This window comes from Coregonus clupeaformis, chromosome 20 (genome assembly GCF_020615455.1).
Source record: "Coregonus clupeaformis isolate EN_2021a chromosome 20, ASM2061545v1, whole genome shotgun sequence".
NCBI classification, from domain to species: Eukaryota; Metazoa; Chordata; class Actinopteri; order Salmoniformes; family Salmonidae; genus Coregonus; species Coregonus clupeaformis.
The window spans coordinates 18,220,194-18,246,526 of NC_059211.1; the positions used below are offsets into that span (position 1 = coordinate 18,220,194).

Genomic DNA, 26,333 nt, shown 5'->3' on the forward strand with positions numbered 1-26,333 from the left:
TGATTACATTTTGTGCTGATAATTGGCTTGTTCTATCTAAACGGTGCCATCCCTTCCTCTCTCCTGTCTCACTGTTTCATTTGGTAGTGGTGCAGGCACCTGCTCAGTGCGTACCATTCTGGCTTTTTTGCGCTTAGGCCTTGGAGGTGTAGGTTATTCTGGTTGAGGCTCAAAATCAGAAGAATAATCATCAGAGATGTCATGATTCATTTCTTCCCTGCCATCTGAGTCGTTTTCATTCAGATCTTGTAGCAGCGCTAACCCAGCATGTGCATCCATTAGTCTTGGTCTTCTTGCCATTGTAAATTACGCAAGTTCTTACTGTGTACTCCAAGTAGGCCAGGGTACATACTATTTTGAGATTATAATTAGAATATTCCAACACAGTCGAATGGCACGCCCTGTTCTTCATTCACAATTGGTGATTACATAATTATGCATTGTTTGCTTCCCCTCGCTCATCAACTCACCCATTCTCCCCTTTTCTCCCCCATCATACTTTGCTTCATTTATTTAATCTGTTATGTGTAAAATTTGTTTTGGTTTAAGTTCATTTTCGAGGCAATTATCGAGGTGATTATCAACTGGGCACCGCACATCCCACTGTTGGGCGAAGGAGCGGAGCAGGCCCTACTGTCAGGAGGAGGAGCAACGGGGGAAAACCATTAAATAAATTGACATGCCCACATAAAACTGGTTATAATTTCAGTTCTGTTTGTGATATTAAGATTCAAACAATGTCAGTGTGTTATAGACTTATTTAGGAAAAGGTAAGGATGGAGGGGGTCATGTCTTTAAAAATGGCAGAGTAATAAAAACATTAAATTCAAGAGCAGTCATAATGACTGCTTTAGCAGTTATAGTGTTAAGAGCATATTAGCATTGGAATATGAAGGGAAAGGGGATATCTAGTCACTTGCACAACTGAATGCATTCAAAATGTGTCTTCTGCATTTAACCCAACCTCTCTGAATCAGAGAGACACTCATGGCTCATCCATCGATTGATCTATTAATTCACAGGAACACAAACGCTTTTGCGTGACAAGATCCTGAGGCCCATTGTCGTGCCCTTCATCCGCCGCCATCACCTCATGTTTCAGCATGATAATGCTGCAAGGATCTGTACAAAATTCCTGGAAGCTGAAAATGTCCCAGTTCTTCCATGGCCTGCTTACTCACCAGATATGTCACCCATTGAGCATGTTTGGGATGCTCTGGATCGACGTGTACGACAGCGTGTTCCAGTTCCTGCCAATATCCAGCAATTTCGCACAGCCATTGAAGAGGAGTGGGACAACATTCCACAGGCCACAATCAACAGCCTGATCAACTCTATGTAAAGATATCGCGCTGCATGAGTCAAATGGTGGTCACACCAGATACTGACTGGTTTTCTGATCCACGCCCCATGCCTTTTTTGTAAGGTGTCTGTGACCAACAGATGAATATCAATATTTACAGTCATGTGAAATCCATAGATTAGGGCCTAATGCATTTATTTAAATTAACTGATTTCCTTATAGGAACTGTAACTCAGTAAAATCATTGAAATTGTTGATGTTGTATTTATATTTTTGTTTTAGCCATTTACACATCAATATAAACACCCAATCCCTGTTTGATGCCTATGTCTTCCATTCATTTGGGGCTGAGGATTATAGGTTCATTTACACAACAATGTATTGGAGTGTGCAGCAGTTATGCATAACAGATTTTGGAATGCTGGTCTTTTCATTCAAGGTTTACAAATGCTAATTTCCCCATCAATCTCCCTATGCCTATCCACTATTTAAACGTACAGGCTGCAAGTCAATGAAGGACTTTCTGGTCTCTTGGAAGCTGGGTTGGAATTCCTGCCAATCTTGTACACTGGTGTTAGGAGGACAACTGGCAGAAGTCTTAAAGCGATGTCACCTTGTGTATCTGGAGAGAAGAATGTTTAGTGAATAACTTGATTGTTTCAGGCTACAAATGTATGAGCATCTGAGGCACCACCAGCAGGGCCATTTCAAACTATACCTGCATTTCCTAGACAAGATATTGGGCCTGCTTCTCTCGGCTGGCGAGGCAAAGTTTTTTGTCCTTGAAAACCGCAATCCAATTCTCAGTTAGTTTCCCTGAGCAGTCCGGGTTTAAAATGGAGAAGTCCTGCGCAATCTGTAGTAAAGCAGACAAACAATTACTTTTCCATTGTAGTTAATCATTAGTCTGGCTAACAACTAACTCTCTAAGACCTCCTGAGCTCAGTCTGGAATAGCTCTTTGATGTTGTCGGCAAAATGCGTCGATGATGAAGGGGGCTGTGCTTTTACTGGTTGGCTCTCCTCTGTCTTTCTCACTCAAACACCCACAGCCACACTCAGCCTCCGAGCGCCACCCCCTTCTATTATAATGTTTGGATTTTCAAATCCAAACAATGAGAGGTCTCAACCCCTGAGGAAAAAAATACATTTGAGAGAACCAATCAAACCCTGTCGCACAATTTATGAGCGAATATTGCAGCCTCCTTTCCAGACCATTGGGGTCACAGCTCTCCCTGCGCTGTGTCGCATCAGCCAGGCTAGTTAATCACAGCAAACAGAATCAAATTCAAGTCTAATGTTTTTGTAAAAATTTAACCCACCGTGCCTGGAGTATCCAGCAGACGCCGACTGTCTTGGCCCCATTCTGTCTGGTCCACTGAGCCCTTTGGATCGCGGTCTCCTTCATGTACAATGCAACTTGGTTTGCCGGCCAGATGTTGTTCTTCAGCCACTGTCATCTGGGCTGCCCTCTCACATTTGACTCTGTTGTGAGCACAAAGTACTCAATGAATTATTTTTAACAATCCGTTTTCAAAATACACAACAAATCTTTCAACATATATCTGGCAAGACCCAGCTACTGCTCAAGCTTGGTGTGTCCACAGTCCTATGTATTCACGTATGTGTCCTGAGGACCTCTCCTCATTTACTGAATACTGAAGTTCAAGTTATTTTTATTGTCCCAAATGGGAAATTTGTTGTGCAGTCAGGGTTCAACAATTGTCACGCCCTGACTCTGGGGACTCTTATTTGTTGAGTCAGGGTGTGATTTTCTATGTTGTGTTGTTCTATGTTATAGGTTCTTGTATGGGTATTTCTATGTTGGCCGGTGTGGTTCCCAATCAGAGGCAGCTGTCGCTCGTTGTCTCTGATTGGGGACCATACTTAGGCAGCCTATTGGCACTAGTGGGTTGTGGGATCTTGTTCCGTGTAAGGTATGTTTTGTGTTCTACCTTGGACTTCACGTTTCGTTTCTTGTTTTGTCGTTGTGTTTATAAGTTAAAATAAACATGTACGCATATCACGCTGCGCCTTGGTCTGACCCGTTCATGAACGAATGTGACAGAAGATCCCACCAAACAAGGACCAAGCAGCGTGCCCAGGAAGAGCGAATTGCCATGTCACAGGTGGGCAAATTGTGGTCATGGGAAGAGATATTCGCGGGGAAAGGGCCATGGGCGAAGGTAGATGCCCAGGCAGGAGAGGAGCAACGGCAACACAGAGGACGCCGGTCGAGGAGGAAGCCCGAGAGACAGCCCCAATAATTTTTTTTTGGGGGGGGCTAAAAGGGTGGTTGGCGGAGCCTAGCGTTAGAGCAGAGCCAACTCCCCGTACTCACGCGAGGAGGCGTGTGACTGGGCAGGCTCTGTGTTATGCGGAGCTACGTACTGTGTCGCCAGTGTGCTGGCACAGTCCTGTACGTCCTGTGCTAGCACCACGCACGTGCCGTGCGAAGATGGGCATCCAGCCAGGACGGGGTGTGCCGGCTCAACGCTCCTGGTCTCCAGTACGCCTCCTCGGTCCTGCATATCCTGCGCCGGTTCTACGAGCTGTATCGCCAGTACGCGTGCACAGCCCAGTGCGTCCTGTGCCAGCGCCCCGCACGTGTAGTGCGAAAGTGGGTAGCCAACCAGGACGGGTTGTACCAGCTCTCCGCTCCAGACCTCCAGTCCGCCTTCGCAGTCCGGTCCGGCCCGTTCCTGCTCCTCGCACCAAGCCAGTGGTGCGCATCGCCAGCCCAGCCCGGCCCGTTCCTGCTCCTCGCACCAAGCCAGTGGTGCGCGTCGACAGCCCGGCCCAGCCCGTTCCTGCCCCTCGCACCAAGCCAGTGGTGCACGTCGCCAGCCCGGTCCGGCCTGTTCCTGCCCCTCGCACCAAGCCAGTGGTGCGCGTCGCCAGCCCGGCCCGGCCTGTTCCTGCCTCTCGCACCAAGCCTGTGGTGCACGTCGCCAGCCCGGCCGGCCTGTTCCTGCCCCTCGCACCAAGCCAGTGGTGCGCGTCGCCAGCCCGGCCCGGCCTGTTCCTGCCCCTCGCACCAAGACAGTAGTGCGCGTTGCCAGCCCGGTCCGGCCTGTTCCTGTTCCTCGCACCAAGCCAGTGGTGCGCGTCGCCAGCCCGGCCTGTTCCTGCTTCTCGCACCAAGCCAGTGGTGCGTGTCGCCAGTCCGGCCCGGCCCTGCTCCTCGCACCAAGCCAGTGGTGCATGTTCCTAGTCCGGTTCGGCCCGTACCTGCTCCTCGCACCAGACCAGTGGTGAGTGTGTCCAGTCCGGCACGACCCGTACCCGTTCCACCGGTGCCTGATCCAGCTCCGGTAAGCTGCTCCAGTCCGGAGCCAGAGCAGTCCGCTCCACTGGTGCCTGATCCAGCTCCGGTCAGCTGCTCCACTCCAGAGCCAGAGCAGTCCACTCCAACGGGGTCCAGTCCAGCTCCGGTCAGCGGCTCCACGCCGGAGCAGTCCGCTTCACCGGTGCCTGATCCAGCTCCGGTCAGCGTCTCCACTCCGGAGCCAGAGCAGTCCGCTCCACCGGGGTCCAGTCCAGATCCGGTCAGCGGCTCCACTCCAGAGCCAGAGCAGTCCACTCCACCGGTGCCCAGTCCAGCTCCGGTCAGCTGCTCCAGTCCGGAGCCTGAGCAGTCCGCTCCACCGGTGCCCGGTCCAGCTCCGGTCAGTGGCTCCAGTCCAGACCCAGACGTCAGCCACTCTCCAGCCCCGTGGGGTACTGTCACGCCCTGACTCTGGGGACTCTTATTTGTTGAGTCAGGGTGTGATTTTCTATGTTGTGTTGTTCTATGTTATAAGTATTTCTATGTTGGCCGGTGTGGTTCCCAATCAGAGGCAGCTGTCGCTCGTTGTCTCTGATTGGGGACCATACTTAGGCAGCCTGTTGGCACTAGTGGGTTGTGGGATCTTGTTCCGTGTAAGGTATGTTTTGTGTTCTACCTTGGACTTCACGTTTCGTTTCGTTTCTTGTTTTGTCGTTGTGTTTATAAGTTAAAATAAACATGTACGCATATCACGCTGCGCCTTGGTCTGACCCGTTCATGAACGAACGTGACAGAAATAAAAAACATTAAACAGTGACAACCATACAACCGATATAAGATCGATAAAAAGGAGCAAACATTTTGCAAAAGTGCAGCAATAAATAGACATTTCATTTCATGTGCAGATTCAGAAAGTTTATGGCCTGTGGGATAAAATAGTTATTGTATCTGTTGCTATTGAGTTTGTGAAGTCTAAAACGACGATCTGTGTAAGTCTTATGTTCTTCTTTAACTTCAGGCTTAGGGCTGGGCAATATGGCCAAAATATAATTTCACTGTATTTTTTGTTGTTGTTGTTGACAGTTTTATGTTTTTTAACAATAAAAGTCCTACATTTGCTTTATGAGTAGTGCGTGACCCTAGGGTGGCAACATATACATTCTAAGTGATTTCAATGGGTCTTTCTCCATTCTGATTTGTTTTATACTGTTCAGTTCAACCCAAAATAATTCTCAGCATTATCATCAATTTCTGCATTTCCTGCACTCATTTGAGAAAATGTCCACACTGCCACGTAGGGCTGCACGATATGGGCAAACAATTTAGGCCTTATTTTTAACCAAATGTTGCAATTGCGATTTGACTTGCGATTTAGAGCAAAACACTTGGGTGAACTGTTGGAATCATGGAAATAGAATGATTATTCTAATTATATAGTGGGCACTTTGAATACAGTGTTGTTTGACATGACAACAAATGAAAATGCCAGGGAGGAGTTATTGTGACAGGGTAGGAACCAACATGTTTATTTTCATTTTTTAGGAACCAAATTGTTGATAAGTGTTTCCTAGGGGACCCTATAATCTTTGGCTACATTTAAAGTTCTCTTAGCTACATCATGTAGCTAACATATCATGCTTCGCGTATTCCTCTTTGATTTAGAAGTTACTGTTGCACAAACAAAATGCTGAATTATGTTTACATCATCACTGGTATTATCAGGCTGTATAACTAGTTACGTTTGCTCTGACTCTGCTATGACATTTATTAGCTAGCGATTAGCATTAGCGGCAAACAAGATTTAGGCCCAACTTGCTAAGAAAAGACAAACTAGCTGTTTGCAGATGTAAGAAACACAAACTAATAGTGTAATTATAGAACACTAATGGATTTATATTAAGAAGCAACGTGCATGTGCTGCATTGGCCATGCAGACAGAACGCAAGTGTCTCGTGGTCGAGGAACAACAAAGGTGCTCCTTGAGTGACAGAGGGCAAGGCTAGGTCTGTGTGGAAAGCGGCATGGAGAGAGATGACTCAAGTAACGAAGTAAACTATAAAAATTGACGTTACACACAGCATATCACATTTAACAAACCAAACATTCAAATACCATTATAGAAGGTAATGTAAAAACCCAAACCGGTCTGTGCATCAATACCGGTATATTGTAAAATATGTGGTATACCGCCCAGCACTATGAATCAGGTTATAGTGGAGTCATCCAAAAGCAAGAGCATTTCCTGGTCTATTTTTTACGTCATTTAGCAGACGCTCTTATCCAGAGCGACTTACAGTTAGTGAGTGCATACATTTTTATACTGGAATCGAACCCACAACCCTGGCGTTGCAAATGCCATGCTCTACCAACTGAGCTACATCCCTGCCGGCCATTCCCTCCCCTACCCTGGACGAATTGTGCGCCGCCCCATGGGTCTCCCGGTCGCGGCCGGCTACGACAGAGCCTGGATTCGAACCAGGATCTCTAGTGGCACAGCTAGCACTGCGATGCAGTGCCTTAGACCACTGCGCCACTCGGGAGGCTATCTCTTCCGCTGCAAAATAGAAAGGGCGTACCTATTCAGTTGCACAACTGAATGCATTCAACCAAAATGTGTCTTCCACATTTAACCCTACCCCTCGACATCCACTTCTTCGGCGTCTGTGGAGCAGTTGTTGTTGGGGGTTAACTGCTTTGCTAAAGGGCAGAACGGCAGATATTTCCACCTTGCTGACTTGAGGATTCCAACCAGCAACGCGCCTAACTGCTAGGATTAACCGCTAGGGGGGAGATTTTAAGGGATATTTTCACCCATATTTCTACAATAAATTATATACTTGGAGGAGGGAAGAGTTGATAAGCAAGGTCAAAGAGTTGAACAAAGGCAAAGGAATGAGGAAACAGCTAAATTAATAGGGGAGGCAGAAGCTTCAAGGTTAGAAAGGCAGGCCGATTACCGGCGGGTTATCAGTTCGAACCCATAGCTGCCTGCTGGGAAATCTTCTGGGAGTGATCCGGCAGCCAGAGGGTAACCAGCTACAATATCTCTGTATACTACCTATTGCTGTTGTGCCCTTGAGCAAGGTACTTTAGCCCATGAGCTGCTCCCAGCCTGTGATGTGTGTTGTTGTGTGTCAGGTTGGTCACTGTGACAGAATATCTGTGCAAATGACCAATAAAGCAAGTATGGTAAAATGAAGGCCATACTTTCATTAATCTGATGACTGTTATTTATCGAATCAACTAACTATGTTTAATTGTCACTCGATTAAATGAATCATGTAACAATTTACTCATTAGGATTTTGGGGCACCACGGAAGAAGTTGTTTAAAGAGTTGCCGTCTCCCGAATTAAACTCTAAAGGTCTTTACCTATCAATATGTATAAAACAGTCAACGTATTAATCATTACCTCTTATCAGTCATCATTCTGAATGGTCGCAGAATTCTTAAATCCGCAAAAAACCCAGCCTTACTCATGAGTCAGCACTACACAAATTGGTTTAATTATTTATTTACTAGCTGTTATGATGAGTTTCTCTGGTATCAAGTAATTCAGGATGCAAGGAGATAGTTAAACACTTAGATGGAGAGTTGATGCAGGTATTCAATATACAGTACCGGATTCACATAGCAAATGGCAGGTGGGTGGCCCATTGCTATCTGAACTCCTGAACAAAGGAAATCTCTTAGCTTATGTACTTGTTTGCAAGCTAATTCTATCCAACAGTTGCCAACCATTATTGAGTGTCACTCCTCACCACGATAGGATCACCCTATATGGTATCATCTTGCACCCTAGTCAGGACATTCCATCACGTACTCCTTCTAAGATTGGCACCAGTGGCCCCCCAGCTATCTTGGCACGCATACCTTCTGGCACCCACCAGTGACAGAAATAAATACATGGAATGTCCTCATCCTCCAAATCCTATGCAGCTCACAATATCAAACATGAACTAATCCTGTATAAAAGACGTAATATCACTAGCTAACTAAATAATAACAGAATAACATACACACTTAATACATGAGGAAAAAGTCCCTAGCGGACTAACAACAGCATGACTGCTTGGTTATCAAAAAAGGAGGGGTCAATAGAAGGAGGGAGCGAGGGACAGAGAGTCAATCTTATCGTACATACATTTGGAAACTACACTCACGGTAATCAGTATACTTAGCACCCTAACCACCGGCCGTTTGGGTAAGAAATGCAATGTATTTACGTGTAGAATGTCTTCTTCGTCGTTTATCTCTGATGGCCTCGAGCCTTCTTGGTAAGGGTCAGTGGGTGCCCTGAGTCGGTGTAAGTTTCCTGGCTTGGAGTGTAATGTTCAAATAGAGCAGATACTTCAGATGCACCAAGGATTGTCTGAGATGGGATTCTCCTTCCCAACTCTTGTCTTTAGTCAAAGTTCTAGACTACTTTACATATCAGCTGCAGACTGGTAATGCTATACGGTCTAGTGAGTTTCTTCTTCTTGTGTAGAGATTGAGAGTTTCAGAGTTTCTCACCATTTCAAACGTGTGGACTAATGTCTCACGTTTCCTGGTCTTAGAGTGTCAACCATTTGTAACGTTCAGCTCCCGCTGCCCGTCGGCTGGTCTGTAGAAGTTCAACCATTTGTAACGTGAGCTCGCGCTTCACGTCGGCTGGTCTTTCTGGTCTAACCATTTTAAACGTGCAGTCGCCACTCTCACGTTTTCTGGTCCAAGGCTTTTATACTCAGGTAAAAAGGGGGCGTTCCATCACGCCAACACAATGTCTGTGCTCACTTGGGCGTGGTTACTGACTGGGCAAAAGTTTATATAAAACAATTCTCATTAGAATAATATAATCACATTTCTATCTTCACAAAAGTACTCTTATACTTAATCATATATTTTATACAACATTTAGATGTAAACTTGATAACTAGAATGTGTACAATTTCAGAGTTACACTTATTTATTTATACCATCCTTAATGACATCACAAAATAATAAACAATATGACATGATTATTCTTTAGGTCCCCACTGACCATTCCAAACATTTGGATGTCAGAAATAATGTTCCAATGTCCACTTTTATTGACGTAAAAGTTTTGGCGGCAAAAGTCTCTCTGTAACAAAGAGATTTCTTTCCCAATACGGCAGGGCAAGTATTGCGGCACACAATTTATGACCGGGTGTTAAGGTGTCAAAACCGGCACAACTCCCTCCTCTCCTCTACTATGGGAGAGAAGGGGGGTCTGGCTATCTGTTGCCACTTTGATCTGGCACCTCTGATCCTCACCAAGGAGTCATGACACTATCTATGGTAACTGTGCATGTAATGTATCTAGTCCCAAAGTGGCTGCATGGTTCTAAGAGGCTCTGGTGGAGTTAAAGTCTTTCAAGTTTCCATTAAGGTTGTACTATTGGTTATCGATGACAATGTGTAAGACGTAGATGCTGTTTTACACCAGGTCAATGAAAATCTGTGTTTGTTTTTTTCTCAAAAAAGAATTTCTCAGTTTTACTTACCCTCAAACTATGGAATCAATGAGGCCATGTTCCACTCATTCAGCATACCCTTTACAAAGCTGTCCATTGGCCTTGACATTTAAGTACAGAAAAAAAGAAATGTAGCCAAGTTAGTATAGCTAGATAGCTGTTTCTAACATCACATTTAAGGTAAACTCTAAAGATAGCCTGCTAACAGAATTTTCATCCATCCTCCTCAACTTCACAAGTCCGACTAAACTTCACTGTCAGAAACCATTGAAAACCAGTACAGTAACGCTAGCTAACTTAATCAATCACCATGCAAGCATGAGATAAGCCTGCCAAATAGCTTGGTTAAATTAACCCAGATGGAGATTAAGTAAAATCTAGATACGGTAACTTAGCTAGCAAGCTAACTTAGCTAACGTTAACTAACGAGTGAAACAGTGTCCGAGACAGTCCAGAAGAAGTGTCAGATTTACAGTAGCTAGCTAAGGTAGCTAACTACGAATAGACACTGACATAGTTAGTTAGCTAAAAAAAACGTACATTTAGAAATATTCCACAACAACACTTCAGTAAACTAGCATCGCGAGCATGGTCGCGAGGCTAATGTTAGCTAGCTAACGTTACCACAGCCAGAGATATTAGCACAGAAAATGGCTAGCTAGCTAACGGTCGTTAGCTAATGCTCAAGCTAACGTTAGCTAGCTACCTAATTATGATAGGACAACCTATTTAACCTGCATGACCATCAAATGTTTAATTTGTAACGTTTGTTACTTACTGTTACGAACCCCGTGGCTTTAAACGTCTAGGGTGGATGGACAAGAGACCCGTAACATAATTCATGGTTCACCTATGGCCGGTATGGGACAAAGAGGCGCGGGGGAAATAACCTGGTTCGGTTTCCCAGTTACTTGACAGGTGTGGCAAGTCCGACAAAACTGAGCCACATCTTGTTTTAAACCAGGCCAAAAGAAATGTCGCAAAACTCGATCAAAAGTCTTGGTGACTCCCAGATGTCCGGACCACTGGTGATCATGAGCGAGGGATAAAACATTTTGTCGAAAGGCTGTAGGAATCACTATTTGGTAAACAGCATTCCAATCTCCGCCAGCGTCAACATGGGATGTCCATTTACGTATGAGGAGATTACCATCAATGAAGTATGCCATGTTTTTCTTCTTTAGCTCCTCCTCTGAGACAACACTAGAAAAACATTTAGCCAGGCTAATGTCAACCTTCTGGTTAGCGATCAGCTGCTCACGAGTGACTGGTAACTGTATTGCCTCAGCAACAAGTTCCACATCCTTCTTCCTTTCTCTGGGCTGGTGGTCAGACTGCACCAACTTACCAGAGGTAGCACCCAAACTATCCTCTGGGTCACACTCGCTGAATAGAATCGTGTTCGACAAATCTATCACGTCACCCATTTGTCGTGCTTGAGCACGTGTGACAGCACAAGCGGGGAACACATCTGGATAACCCTGTGCCAGCTCCTCTGAGAGACTGGTCACTTTTATCCAATACCTCCAATACGGGTATCACCTTTCCTCCGGCAATATCGTTGCCCATTATAAATGTCACACCTTTTACTGGCAACATAGGACGTACTCCAACTCTGAACAATCCACTGACTAACTCAGAGTGTACGTTCACAAAGTGCAATGGCACTGAGACGAATCCCATTTCAATTCCTTGTACTAACACACTGGAACCACAATATGTATTATTGGACAAGGGCAACACATCAGATAGTATGAACGACTGCGCCGCACCAGTATCTCTGAGGATTCTAACCGGGCGCTGAGACGCTTCGTCATCTGATATGGAAACAAACCCCTCAAAAATGAACGGTTCATAACTGTGATCTGGGACTGTGACTTTCAAACCACATTCACTATGAGGCCTCTGTCTTGATTCCGGCCTTACAACCGTACGAATCAGCCCAACACCCGTTGGCGGCGTGCTGAGGCATCCCCTGTTTGCGTTTAAGCAGAAAGCAATCATTAACCATATGTCTCACCTTATGACAATAGAAACAGTGACGCACATCTTTTGGGCGTGCTGGATGTACTGCTGGTCGACTAGGACTAAAAGTTAGCAACTCTGCAGCCCTGCTCTCCGTACGAGCCGAAAACACGCTCTTATGCGTCAACACAAACTCGTCTGCCAATACAGACGCTTCCGACAGTGAGGATACTTTCTGTTCATTCAGATAAACTACAATTTGTTCGGGTAAGCAATTTTAAAACTCTTTAAACAAGATTAACTCCCTGTAGAGAGTTAAAATCAGTTACCTTACTAGCACTGTGCCATTTGTTAAACAGATTTCCTTTGTCTCTAGCAAACTCCACATAAGTCTGAGTAGAATACATTTTATGAGACCTAAATCTCTGTCGATATGCCTCAGGAACAAGCTCATAGGCACGAAGAACAGTAGCTTTGACCACGTCATAATTCAAGCTGTCTTCAAGAGGTAGAACCTCTTGGGCTTTACCTGTTAATTTACACTGAAGTAATAGGCACCATACCTCTTCGGGCCATTTCAATGCTACTGCTATACGCTCAAAAACACTGAAATAGGAATCAACCTCTGACTCCCTAAACACAGGTACCAAGGTGATCTGTCTACTAATATCAAAAGTAGCGGACGACACAGCTGGTGAGGATGGCTCACTAGCAGGCATATAGTTTACGCATCTCTAGTTCCTGATCAAGTCTACGCGTCTCCAGTTCTGCCTCTAGCTTACGCGTCTCCTGTTCTGCCTCTAGCTTACGCGTCTCCTGTTCTGCCTCTAGCTTACGCGTCTCCTGTTCTGCCTCTAGCTTACGCGTCTCCTGTTCTGCCTCTAGCTTACGCGTCTCCTGTTCTGCCTCTAGCTTACGCGTCTCCTGTTCTGCCTTTAGCTTACGCGTCTCCTGTTCTGCCTCTAGCTTACGCGTCTCCTGTTCTGCCTCTAGCTTACGCGTCTCCTGTTCTGCCTCTAGCTTACGCGTCTCCTGTGCTGCCTTTAGCTTACGCATCTCCTGTTCTGCCTTTAGCTTACGCGTCTCCTGTTCTGCCTCTAGCTTATGCGTTTCCTGTTCTACCTCTAGCTTACGCATTTCCAGCTTGTCTTGCCTGATTTGTGCCCGCTCTTCCGCCTCCATTTGGAGCCATGTCGAGCGGACATCCATCCTGGCATCACTGTCGGACAGTGGGGAGAGTGGGTCAAAACGGGGCAATGTGGCTGGAGCCTCATCCTCAGACACCGACGGGCTTACCGGAGCAGCAGCCACATCCCCTACAGGAGCAGCAGACTCAGGCAGCGGTAACTCCAGCACTCGCTCATTCAACAATATCTCTAACACTGTTTTCCTAACTTCTGCTTTCACTAAAACACTTTATGGGTACAGAAAAGTGGTCAGCCAAAGCCTGTAGATCCACTCTACGGCAATTCTCAAAAACCTCCCACGTAGGGTTTTCCAAAAAGGCAACACGAGCCGACAAATACTGAACACAAAACCAGTTAGTTACACTAACTAATTTGCATGAGTAGCATGGGTATCAATGAGAATGATCCCGGACGAACCCCCACATTATGTTACGAACCCTGTGGCTTTAAACGTCTAGGGTGGATGGACAAGAGACCCGTAACATAATTCATGCAAATTAGAATCGTGACATGGAACAGTGAGAACAAAAACTACACGACAACCATAAACTACCGTCAAACATAAAATGTTTATTTTTGAACACACGGTAAAGGTTTGGGAAAAAGGGCTGAGCAGGACCCAAGAAATTAAACAATAGTGTCAAACAAACCTAAACTGATCTTGCCTGCCTCAAGAACCGCTAAGCTACTGCTAATCATACAAAAATTACAGTGGGTGGTCCGCTCAGGTCTAACTAGTGTTTTTAGACAGTTTTCTTCCTACGGGTAATGTATGGCCAAGGGCAACTTGCTTAAATTCCCCTTTTCCCAGAAACACACAACAAAGTTACCAAACAGAGTAACCAGCAAATGAGTGAGTACACAAAAACACAGGACACCACAGTATCCATACTCACATACGGAAAAATAGTCTCTCTCTACAAACACAACTGACTGGCTTTTAAACAATGGGATGTGTGATTGAAAAACCAGAAACAGGTGGTGCAATGCAGAGGAATGTCCACTGATTGGTCCACCTCAGCAATCAGCAGACACCCCAACGACCACCAATCAGGAACATACGGGACACCTGTGATTAGGGCAGAAGGAGAGGAAAAACACAAAAACACACACAGGATACCTGTATCCGTAACACTTACCATTTTCACAGTTTTCAGTCAGCCAAAACAGCCTAGAACTAGAAGACTTGCAAGTTGCCACGTCTCCACACTTGCTCACGTTCTGGTGGACTTCACACGCTGGTGGTGGGAAAATTGTATCCATAACACAACCTTAATAACCCAGCACCAACAACCCAACCTTGCTGTTTTTACAGAAAACAACCCAACTATTGACCCAATGCCTGCAACCCAGCAATTGGGTCATCCAATCAACCCAGCGTTTTTTTAGTGTAACTTAAATCTCAAAGCCATGCATACATATTTCTCTGTCCTCAGTTTGATTGAAGGCCTCAATCTGTATTTTTGCCTTGTAACTGATTGCTTCTAGAAAGAGAGATGGAACAACACATGATCAAGATGAGCTAGCTACTAGTTTAAAACAATGAAATATCTAATTGTTACAAAGAATGAATGTATGGGCTACATTTATGAGAATAATACATGCATTTGCTTACCTTATCAATGTTTGACGACGATACACTAATTTATCACTCAAAAAGTGTGAGTGCACCACAAACATATTTCAAGGGTGTTGTCCAAAAATATGATAGCCAACATTCATTAGCTAGCTAAGTGCTAGCCAGTCAGTGGCGCTGACAGATTGAAACTGGTATCAACTAAATGTGTTTCACTCTATCCCATAAAACATGGCATTGCTAACTAGGCATCATTTAGCTAATAAAATGTTAAAGTTTATTAGGAAGTTTAATTAATAAGTTAGACACTCACTGGACAACTTTGGTAGGTAGCTAGCTAGATAGCTTTGTTTTCATTTTCCAACAGATTTTTCTAATCTCCCTGATTGGTCATCAACGGTTACTGGTCTTGGAACTCGTGTTCACCAGAAACTACTTCTGGTAAACTGTTTTGTAAGGGATCTCTCTAGGAGCTGATTTTAGTATTGTGAAATAATTATAATGTTAAGGTAAGATTGGAATTGAGAAAGCCACTTCTCTCTCTGCGTGGTGTTTTGGGAAACGCATGTTACATCTTCGGCCATTGTAGGAAAGGTGACTCCTTAAAACACTCATAAGCCTAAGTTCCATCGGGAAACCGGGCACTGAATGTGAAAACGCCTTGTGTGTGAAGTCAAAGGTCAATTCCATCAAGACACTAGTGAGGTAAGAAAGGAGTTTGTGTACGTCAATACCAGACATTAAAGATTCGGTCAAAGGTTACCTTGGCTTTATTACAAATGGCATTAAGGTCATAAACAACTTAAATGAGTACCAAACCCTTACTATGGTGATAGGATGTCATCTGTATGTGTTCCATTGTTATACTTACTTTGTAAGGCATTGGAGTAATGGAGGAACACAGTCTATCCAAAGGCATGCAGGAATTCAAGCTAAGTACTACAGTCTTGTATGATGTAGAATGTATTCGTTGTTTAATTATACCACCTTATATGTTATATTGTATCTATGATGACATTAGAGAATATAGAGGGTTGATTTGACTGAGGTTGTGATGTTTGGAATCCTGGGGTCTGATTGTAACCATTTATGTGTTATTTCTAACCATAGGCTGATTGGTGTGGTCTGATTGTAACCATTAGTGTGTTATTTCTAACCAAAGGCTTATTGGTGTATCTGGCTTGCCACCCAGCTGATGAACTTCTATTTCCTTTCACCCCAATACCGGGTCCTGTATGTGAACACAATAACCCTGGGTTGGGACACCTACTTGTCTTACCTGAAACACGGAGTAAGTTGGACTGTAGTCACAGAGAGATATTGGGATTAATAGGGAAACATTACCCCCTCAACTTCTCTGTCAAATACACTAACCCATAGGGACAATACACAGATGGAATTCAAGAACGTTTTGTGTATATATTCTCATTTTAATCCATTCCATTGGTCTGTTGACAGGAAGATGATCACTGAGGAGAGCTGGTCCTTGACAGAGGTGTCACAGAGGCGACCCAGGTGGCAGTTGGCCCCATCGCTCCAGCGAAACGGTTTGAGGAGAAGGTTTCGCCCTAGTACTGAACTCAATACTGAACTCCAAAGAGTTGAAGATCAATGTTTCATTCTTGGAACAGTTGTCTCTTGCGCACTGCAGGGTGTATAATTTTATGCGTGTATGATTATATGTGCATTTCTATGTATTGCAGAAGTTTTGTGGTGTAATATTCACATAATGGTATCCTACTGGTTAAGATACCAATCTTGCCTTAAAAGTGATTCACTACTGCCTAATATTTGTCTCAGGATTTCATACAGGCCCTATTACTTTGAAAGGATTTACAGAATCAAAAGTTAAAGGAAGAATGTGATGTATTTATTACATAGTTGGTCATTTATGGCAAATGTGTTGAAGAATGGAAACTATAGATTATGCACAGTCCGTCCATAATACATATCAATCGATGATCTTGTATTAGCGTAGGTAGATGGAAAAAGTTACTTAAATGCTGTTATTAACATTTGAAACATGAATAACATGTAATGTTATTTTTGGGAGAATATACATAATTGAAAAAATATATGTGAAGTTTTCTGTACCTTCATAATACATTGCACTTCTACTTATATGAATTTGTATGAACGGGATCAAAGGGTCGATGTGGCACAGATGTAAAAACCCACGTTTTTGGTATGACCGGGGTTTATAGATTCAGTATTATAACATTTAATCCATAAACACCCTTGTGTAGTAAGGAATTCCTCCGCCTGTTGACTAAGAATCCAGACAGACAACACTCAACTTCCTTATCCACTAAACCAATGTATTTCGAACAGGAAGGACCCGAGAAGCCTGTGAAATCCTATGCAAGTAGTTTCTCTGATTACTCAATAATTTACTTTTGTCAATGTTCTACTAATCTATTTACACTGTTGTGGGATGAGCAGAATAAATGTAATCAATAAGAAGGTACAGCAAATTATGTTTCAAGGGCCCTCATGTTTAACTGTGGTTATCTTCTCAGACAATGCAATGCTGCTTTTTTATATATGTTTTACTTTGTATTTTTAGGAAATAAAGTGGCTTAATATTTTTTCTTATCATTTTAAACAGTAGATATTAAACAATAGGTGACAGAACTAAATATGCATTAAGAAAGTTATCCTGTGAATGGGTGTTTGAAGGATTTGAATTGTTTTGTGGAAAAATGCATCCCACTTTAATGCCTCTTGACTGTTCAACTCCCTCAGCTCTAAGGGTGGTTAGCTTGAGCGGCACATTTTATTGTTGAGCAAACATACTTGTTCAAACAGTGACTCGTCAGCTCCAGGTACTGAATATGCACTGAATAAAAGAAGCAGACCTCCCTGGCAATTCACCAACATCCTGCTTTCAAGGATGTATGAATGTGGGCATGCTGTCAAGTTGACCGTCACCTCTTTACCTTTAGGGCAACATGGCAGGAGCAATGCGTGTCACTATATTTATATCTTTTGTTTTGGTAGCCGTCGCTCTAGGTAAGTCAATATTTAACATTTTCTTCGTAAAACCTATTCCCTTGGAGAAGAATATACCTAAACCGTATGGAGAGCTCCATTGTACCTGCAAAATTATGCAAAACATGAGGTTATGGTCACACCGTAAAACAACCATGACCAGGAAATACGTGTTTCACACAATACAGGACATGGTGGTTTCAGGTCAAGTGATATAGATTTATTTTTGTATATTGCACATACAAGCAGCTACAAAGTATTCTATACAAGGTCTGAATTTAATCCATGGGTTTTCTTACGATCATAGAACATTAGGTCACTAATGAAGAAAGTTGCAGCAAAAACTAAAGGGCCAGGGGTGTGTCTCCAAGCAAATATGTGTTTGGGATGAGTTGAATCTATAGTTGTCTGTTAAAGTCCTGCTCCCGAACTTTGGCGACTACTAAGTATTTTTTAAACTAACTCTTTTACTTCAATTAGCCACATTTTTTACATTACTTTTTAGTCATTTAGCAGACGCTCTTATCCAGAGCGACTTACAGTTAGTGAGTGCATACATTATTATTTTTTTAACACGAAATCCCTAGTTTGAAAGCGACTGTTTTTCTGGAAGATGTGCTGCGCCATTTACCCTACATTTTCCCCCATGTGGGCCAGCCCAGCCCCTAGCAATTTGAGTTCAACCAATGAGCTTCAGCCCCTCACCATTTGAGTGACAGCTAGCAAGAGGCATGCAAGAGGCACATAATTTACACACAGCAGAGCGAGAGAAAGAGCAATATAATAATAATAATAATATGCCATTTAGCAGACGCTTTTATCCAAAGCGACTTACAGTCATGTGTGCATACATTTTTACATATGGGTGGTCCCAGGGATTGAACCCACTACCCTGGCGTTACAAGCACCATGCTCTACCAATTGAGCTACAGAGGACCAATGACGTGGTGCACAAATCTGCACATACAGTTGAAGTCGGAAGTTTACATACACTTAGGTTGGAGTCATTAAAACTCGTTTTTCAACCACTCCACACATTTCTTGTTAACAAACTATAGTTTTGGCAAGTCGGTTAGGACATCTACTTTGTGCATGACACAAGTAATTTTTCCAACAATTGTTTACAGATTATTTCACTTATAATTCACTGTATCACAATTCCAGTGGGTCAGAAGTTTACATACACTAAGTTGACTGTGCCTTTAAACAGCTTGGATTATTTATTTTTTATGATGTAATGGAAAAAGGGGGTTGCTTGCAAGCCGAAGAACATCATCCCAACCGTGAAGCACGGGGGTGGCAGCATCATGCTGTGGTGGTGCTTTGCTGCAGGAGGGACTGGTGCACTTCACAAAATAGATGGAATGAAAATTATGTGGATATATTGAAGCAACATCTCAAGACATCAGTCAGGAAGTTAAAGCTTGGTCGCAAATGGGTCTTCCAAATGGACAATGACCCCAATTTTCGGGTACCACTTTTGGCTCGTGAGTGCTACTTTCAGAACTACTGACTAAAAAGTATACAAAAGTACCGGAGAATCTCTTTAATATAGTGGTACCATCAGTTATTTACACCTACCATTTTAGATATTTCAAAACATAATTTAGTATTACTTGTATTGTATGCAAATCATGTGAAATGTTGTTCTTCATTAGAAAAAAAAGAAGGGAGTTAGACTTTTCCACATTTCATTTGTTTTTAACACTCCAGATCGACCCAGTTGTGCTACTCAAATGCTAATCTCAGCACCAAGTACAGAAACAAATGTTGCTTGTGCACTGGCCAGTAACAGTCTATCACGAGAGACTAGCCAAATGCATACCAGGTTTTGGCTCAATGTGTTTTACCACAAAAAAATTGTCTCAAAACATTGGACTCCGATACAGATTTGTTATCAGGGAAGACCCAGTTACAGAGCATAACTAAATATGATAAATATATGTATGCATGCCTAGTTTGTAAATCTGAAATGATCCAATAATAACACTCCTTTAATGCAGGGTCCACTAGAGCCTCAACCTTGACTTCAACGACTGCTACCACCAAGAATACCCCAACATTGTCTGTCACCAACACAGTGGTCCCTGCCTCAACAGCCAGTAGAACAAGTCCCATAGTCAGTGAAGCAACTAATACAGCTCATACCGGTAGCACTGGACTCCCATTCGAATCATCACCTTCATCACCGACAACTGAGCCTTCCCAATTCTCTCAGCCATTGACTCCATCACAAGCATCCGATGGCAGAACCACCTCTACAGGTTTTACGGCTGACACTACTACAAATCAGACCCTAACTGGAACAACTTCTCATGACTCCACATCCTCCAACTTCTCATCAACTTTGTCACCAAACTCTGATTTTACCACAGGGAACATGAGCTCAAGCACAGGTGTGTGTTTCAGATTAAAATAATATATTATTGAATTAATCATATTAATTCATGCAGACAGTGAGTCTTACATGCTGACCACACCGCCCGTGTCGCGTGCGCGAGAGTTGCAAAATACATTTACACATACATGTTATTCAATCATTTCATCCAAACTGCTCGCACGCGTCAACGAGCGTCTGCGTAGCCAGGCGCTAAAATAGAACTTGGTTCTATTTGTGACCCTTGACGCGCTGCAAGTCCAGCCTCTCCCATCTCCTCATTGGTTTTCAGGAGCATATACCCACGTGGGTGATTAAAAGATGAACTGAGGTCCACACTCCAGTCCAGTTGGTGGTGGTAATGCACCTTAAAGTTGGTTGCCAACCGCCATATAAAGTCCAAAGAAGAAGAAGAAGCCTGAAGGAGGAGAGATTACTAGAAACAACCTCTGTTTACCCTTTTATCTGTGGATTCGTTGTCGGAGTAGAGGAATTTGTGCATTTCAGGTAAAATAACAGCCCAATGTTTATATCCCAGGACAAATTTGCTAGCAACAGCAAGCTAGCTAGCTAAATTGCCATACATGTTTAATGTTTTTTGACCTGTCCTCAACTTAATATAATTGGTTCAGAGTTCGTTTTGATATTTCAACATGCGTGTCCTGATCCCGTCTGGTGTGGGTGGACAAAATCAACATGCGCGCGATGGCACACGTGCGCGAGCAGTGTGGTCAGCATCTTAGAGGTAAAGCTGTTACCAATGGGCACCTAGGTTCTGTTATGATTAAGCATTCATGAGAACAGCATGTTCATGATTTGTAAATGCCACAGGATTAATACATTCAGTTGACTTTTAAGAGAACTGATTCATATATTTGTGTAACCATACTTTTTCACTGTTATTTATTCTTTAGCTTTACAAAGTGATGGGAGCCATGACTTATCAAGGAGTCCGGGCCTTGTAGCAGTCCTATGCATATTCTGCATCTGTTTGGGTCTTCTACTGGCTGTTGGGATTGCAAAGCTCATTACTTCCAGAGGTTCAAAGTTTGAGAGGCTCGAAGATGTGCCAATGGTGAGTAGAGTTTTCTGTGAGAATAGTATACGACAGATATTGCATGCAAAAGAGCTTCCCGTTTAATGTACAGGACATTCAGATATGGAAGTGAAATAGAAGAAATGCTGTGTAACGCACAGGAAACCAAACCAAAATCGATTTTAACACATGAGATTTGGGAGAATTTATCAGATAAATTAAGTTGACAATCAATTCTATGCAAAGATGGTTTCCTTTTCTATATGTTGTGCTTTAAGCATACACTCTGTGCTCCAGCCCTTTTTCTCTCTAATACAATATGTTCAAAAGGTAGAAATCTTTGAATCCAAATGAATTCTAACTCCTTTTTATTCCTATTTTCAGGGCAAGATGAACGAAGAGTCTCCATTTGCCCGTTATCCAACAAAACAATTCTGAAAGATAACACATCATGAGACAAAGCCATTGACCCAGAACTGATAGATAATAAATCCGTCTTTCGTTTGGGTTCAGATGGTGTCGTTTCTGACATCTCACCACCACCTGTTTTTGTTTGTTTTGTCTGGCTGCTGGAAAGTGACGAGTGTTTGAAAGAAGTCAGTATAGGCCAAAGGCTAAAAGCAACCCTGTGATGTAGTACGGAATACCTACTCTGAGATTGGTCAGCAGCATACTAAAGTCGATCATTGGCCCAAGGTAAAGTACTATTCATTCACAGATGGATGGATGCGTCAAGAACCAGAATGTAGAAGATGCACAGACAATGGCTGCATTTACACAGGCAGCCCAATTCTGATATTTTGCAAAAATATCTTATCTGATTGGTCAAAAGCCCAATTATTGGCAAATGTACAGAATTGGGGATATCTGCAATTCTACGTCGGGCAGAAATTAGTGTTTGGATCAGGAACGTTTCCTCTCACGACCTCTACAAGCCAGCATGTTAAATACAATCACATTTAAATATACTCTACCCGGCAGCGTTTCCCAAACTTGGGGTCACGGCCTGATTAGAAAACGGGGTCCCGAGAGAAACTCAAAAATGTTTTTTTAAATGTTATAATCGTGCTTGGTTCATAGAACCGCGGTTATGTCAGTAACCTCTGGTAGCCGCTAGATGCTGTTGTAATAAACAGAGCGGTTTCTGTTTTCTTCCTACAAATGTGGCTCTATCTTTTGAACCGTTTAAGTTACAAAATATTATGACCCATCACTGAAAGATAAGACTCTCACATATACACTACCGTTGAAAAGTTTGGGGTCACTTAGAAATGTCCTTGTTTTCGAAAGAAAAGCAATTTTTTTGTCCATTAAAATAACAGCAAATTGATCAGAAATACAGTGTAAACATTGTTAATGTTGTAAATGGCTATTGTAGCTGGAAACTGCTGATTTTTAATGGAATATCTACATAGGCGTACAGAGGCCCATTATCAGCAACCATCAGTCCTGTGTTCCAATGGGACATTGTGTTTGCTAATCCCAGTTTATCATTTTAAAAGGCTAATTGATCATTAGAAAACCCTTTTGCAATTATGTTAGCACAGCTGAAAACTGTTGTGCTGATTAAAGAACCAATACAACTGGCCTTCTTGAGACTAGTTGAGTATCTGGAGCATCAGCAATTGTGGGTTCGATTACAGGCTCAAAATGGCCAGAAACAAATAACTTTCTTCTGAAACTCGTCAGTCTATTCTTGTTCTGAAAAATGAAGGCTATTCCATGCGAGAAATTGCCAAGAAACTGAAATCTCGTACAACGCTGTGTACTACACCCTTCACAGAACAGCGCAAACTGGCTCTAACCAGAATAGAAAGAGGAGTGGGAGGCCCCGGTGCACAACTGAGCAAGAGGACAAATACATTAGAGTGTCTAGTTTGAGAAACAGACACCTCACAGGTCCTCAACTGGCAGCTTCATTAAATAGTACCCGCAAAACACCAGTCTCAACGTCAACAGTGAAGAGGCGACTCCAGGATGCTGACCTTCTAGGCAGAGTTGCAATGAAAAAGCCATATCTCAGACTGGGCAATAAAAAGAAAAGATTAAGATGGTCAAAAGAACACAGACACTGGACTTTTTCTTTCGAAAACAAGGACATTTACAAAAGTAAACATTGGCTGTTGATTACATTATAATTATTTTTTTTACAAAATGGGGTTAGCGGCCCAAAAAGTTTGGGAACCCCTACTCTACCGGTTGTTACAGCTGTTGGTCCTTTTGACGGTAGGAATGCGAGACAATATATCCACAGGAAAGTATAATTCAATCACCTTACCAAAGCATTGGTAGTGCGTTCCGATTTCTATCACTTGAAGCATGCACCAAACCATGTAGACGCATGCATGAGCTTGGCAAGTGTCATGCATGTATTTGTATCTTGTGGCATGTTTCAGGTGATTATAGAAATCTGAAGGCATTACCAGCGCTTTGAAGATGTCTCACAGTCCTACCTGCAAAAGGACCAACCGTATGGACAACCGCTAAAGTGACTTCAAATATCATTTTATTCACCAGTCTAGCTTGTAGAGGTCGTGAGAGGAAACTTTCCTGATTCAAACGCTCATTCAATACAATTCAACGTCGGGTTTCCACAGGCAAACGCCTCGAACACACTGACTGTGTTTTGGACGCCAGAAGTACATTCATTTCCAATGGAACACTGCGTTTGGCTTACAGCATTGTGTTGCAGAGGCAGTTGCAGTACCTTCTGTGTGGTGCATACGTTGGATTTATCGAACGAACGCGTCAAAATGTATGAGTAGACGGCTTGACAGAAATGGTAGCAGAAGGTGAATGTTGAACTTTTGTTGCACACATATCCAGATGATGCTGCGTACTATTTTGCTCAAAGACACTATCCGTGTGATCAAGGCGAAAGGGGTGCCTGGCTGGGGTGTGTGTAAACATTATGTTGCAAAACATTTCGCAACAGAAACCGTTACACCAAACGGAAAACGCAAACGAGAGTTTCTATTGGACAAATTCGGGTATTGGACAAATTCCGTTTCGTTCCTTTTGCTCTGTTTGCTTCCGTTTGGTTTTAAATGGTAAATGGTTTCTGTAATGAATACACCCCTGTGTAAAGGCAGCCAATGTGTCATGTACCACTAGAAATAAAGCTGCTCCAAATTCTCAGCTTCTTGAAAAGACTCAATGACCAATAGCCCAAATTTTTGTATGCGTTGAATTAAAAAAATAATTTAATTATGTTTTCTGTTCTCCAGATGTGTTATATATTGCATAAAGACATGGTTTTCAATTCAGCTTGTAAATTAATTATTATATTATCATTCATTATGATTAGGTGTAGGGTTATATAATTGTTATTCTAAGATACATAAACAGCCAGTCAATAGCCCTATTTTTGGACCTGTTTGTTTACCTGTGTTAACTAAAGTAAAGCTATGACAACAACCGGGAAAATTGACAATAATAGACCACTTTCTCAATAAACTCCAGGCTTGTTGTCGTTGACAAGACAGTGAAGTTAGAGCGAAAAAGCTATTTAGCTAAGCATAACGAAGTGCTCACTGTTCAGCCTCCCATCATTTGGCTGAACTGCGTGTGCCGGTTGCACACGTACATTGTTTACAACCACAAACATTTCTTGGCATGTGACTGAATCAACGTTATTTTCAACGAAAGCAGTATGGACAAAGTTTCAAGTCTAAGTAAAAGCAATAAAATGTACCGTGATAAAGACAACGACCTTCAATGAAAAGACAGAACTACATTTTCCTTCATAACCGACAATTGTGGTGGCTTTCTTCTCTGAAATACTCAAATCGACCAAAGGTAAGAAAGTGAAACTTTTCAAATACATGTTGACGGCGCGAGACTTTAAAAAGTAACACTACATTTCGGAAACAGGCAGTGAAATGTGTGATTACATTTGTCAAGGAATGAAATTAAATATGTTAGGATTGTAATCGGCTATAGCCTAAAGTGTAGGGGGAATAACTAAATAATGGCTATCTTAAACTCTTTTCATTTCCAAAATGTGTATTCCACTAACTGTGGAAATCTTCAAGTTTAGTCTACTTGCCCTAATCAATTCTGGCAGGTGTGTCACTTGTGTGTCTTGTCTTTATCCAGTTGTGTACAGGGTTGGGTAGGTTACTTTCTAAATACAATCCATTAGTTACTAGTTACCTGTCCATAATTGTAATCAGCAGTGGTGGAAAAAGTACCCAATTGTCATACTTTAGTAAAAGTAAAGATATCTTAATAGAAAATGACTCAAGTAAAAGTGAAAGTCACCCAGTAAAATACTACTTGAAGAAAAGTCTGAAAGTATTTGGTTTTAAATATACTTAAGTATCAAAAGTAAAAGTATGAATAATTTCAAATTCCTTAAATTAAGCAAACCAGATGGCACAATTGTCCTGTTTTTTAAATTTATGGATAGCCAGGGGCACACTCCAACACCATTTACAAATGAAGCATTTGTGTTTAGTGAGTCCGTCAGATCAGAGGCAGTGGGGATAACATCTTGATAAGTGCATAACATTTTACATTTTAGTCATTTAGCAGACACTCTTATCCAGAGCGACTTACAGGAGCAATTAGGGTTAAGTGCCTTGCTCAAGGGCACATCGACAGATTTTTCACCTAGTTGGCTCGGGGATTAGAACCAGCGACCTTTCGGTTACTGGCACAACGCTCTTAACCACTAAGCTACCTGCCGCCCCGGTGCGTGAATTGGACAATTTGCTGTCCTGCTAAGCATAAACATTTGTAACGAGTACTTTTGGGTGGCAGGGAAAATGTATGGAGTAAAAAGTACATTATCTTCTTTAGGAATGTAGTGGAGTAAAAGTTGTCAAAAATATAAATAGTAAAGTACAGATACCCCAAAACTACTTAAGCAGTACTTTAAAGTATTTTTCCTTAAGTACTTTACACCACTGGTAATCAGTAACGTAATTTTTGGGTTACCCAACCTCAGTAACGTAATCTGATTACTTTCAGTTGCTTGTGGATACATTTTTCCTTAAAAGACATTAGGAGAAGACAAAGGATCCATCAAACACATTTGGTGTGTCATCATAGTGGTCTCTGACTCAGGTGGAACAAACTTAAACGTGTGCCTTTTTTCAATGCTCAATTGAATGCCATTGAGAAAACTGAAAGGTGTCATAATGTATTTTT

At 42.6% G+C, this 26,333-nt stretch overlaps 1 protein-coding gene across 1 annotated transcript; it reads left to right on the top strand.

Moving 5' to 3' along the window:
• Window positions 1-17,620: 17,620 nt before the first annotated feature.
• LOC121532747 (uncharacterized protein DKFZp434B061-like) lies at window positions 17,621-22,429 on the top strand. Its single transcript, XM_045205785.1, has 4 exons — window positions 17,621-17,787; window positions 19,770-20,162; window positions 21,058-21,218; window positions 21,564-22,429. The coding sequence occupies exons 1-4, from the start codon at window positions 17,727-17,729 to the stop codon at window positions 21,615-21,617; spliced, it is 669 nt and encodes a 222-aa protein (XP_045061720.1). The 5' UTR covers window positions 17,621-17,726; the 3' UTR covers window positions 21,618-22,429.
• The last annotated feature ends 3,904 nt before the right edge of the window (window positions 22,430-26,333 follow it).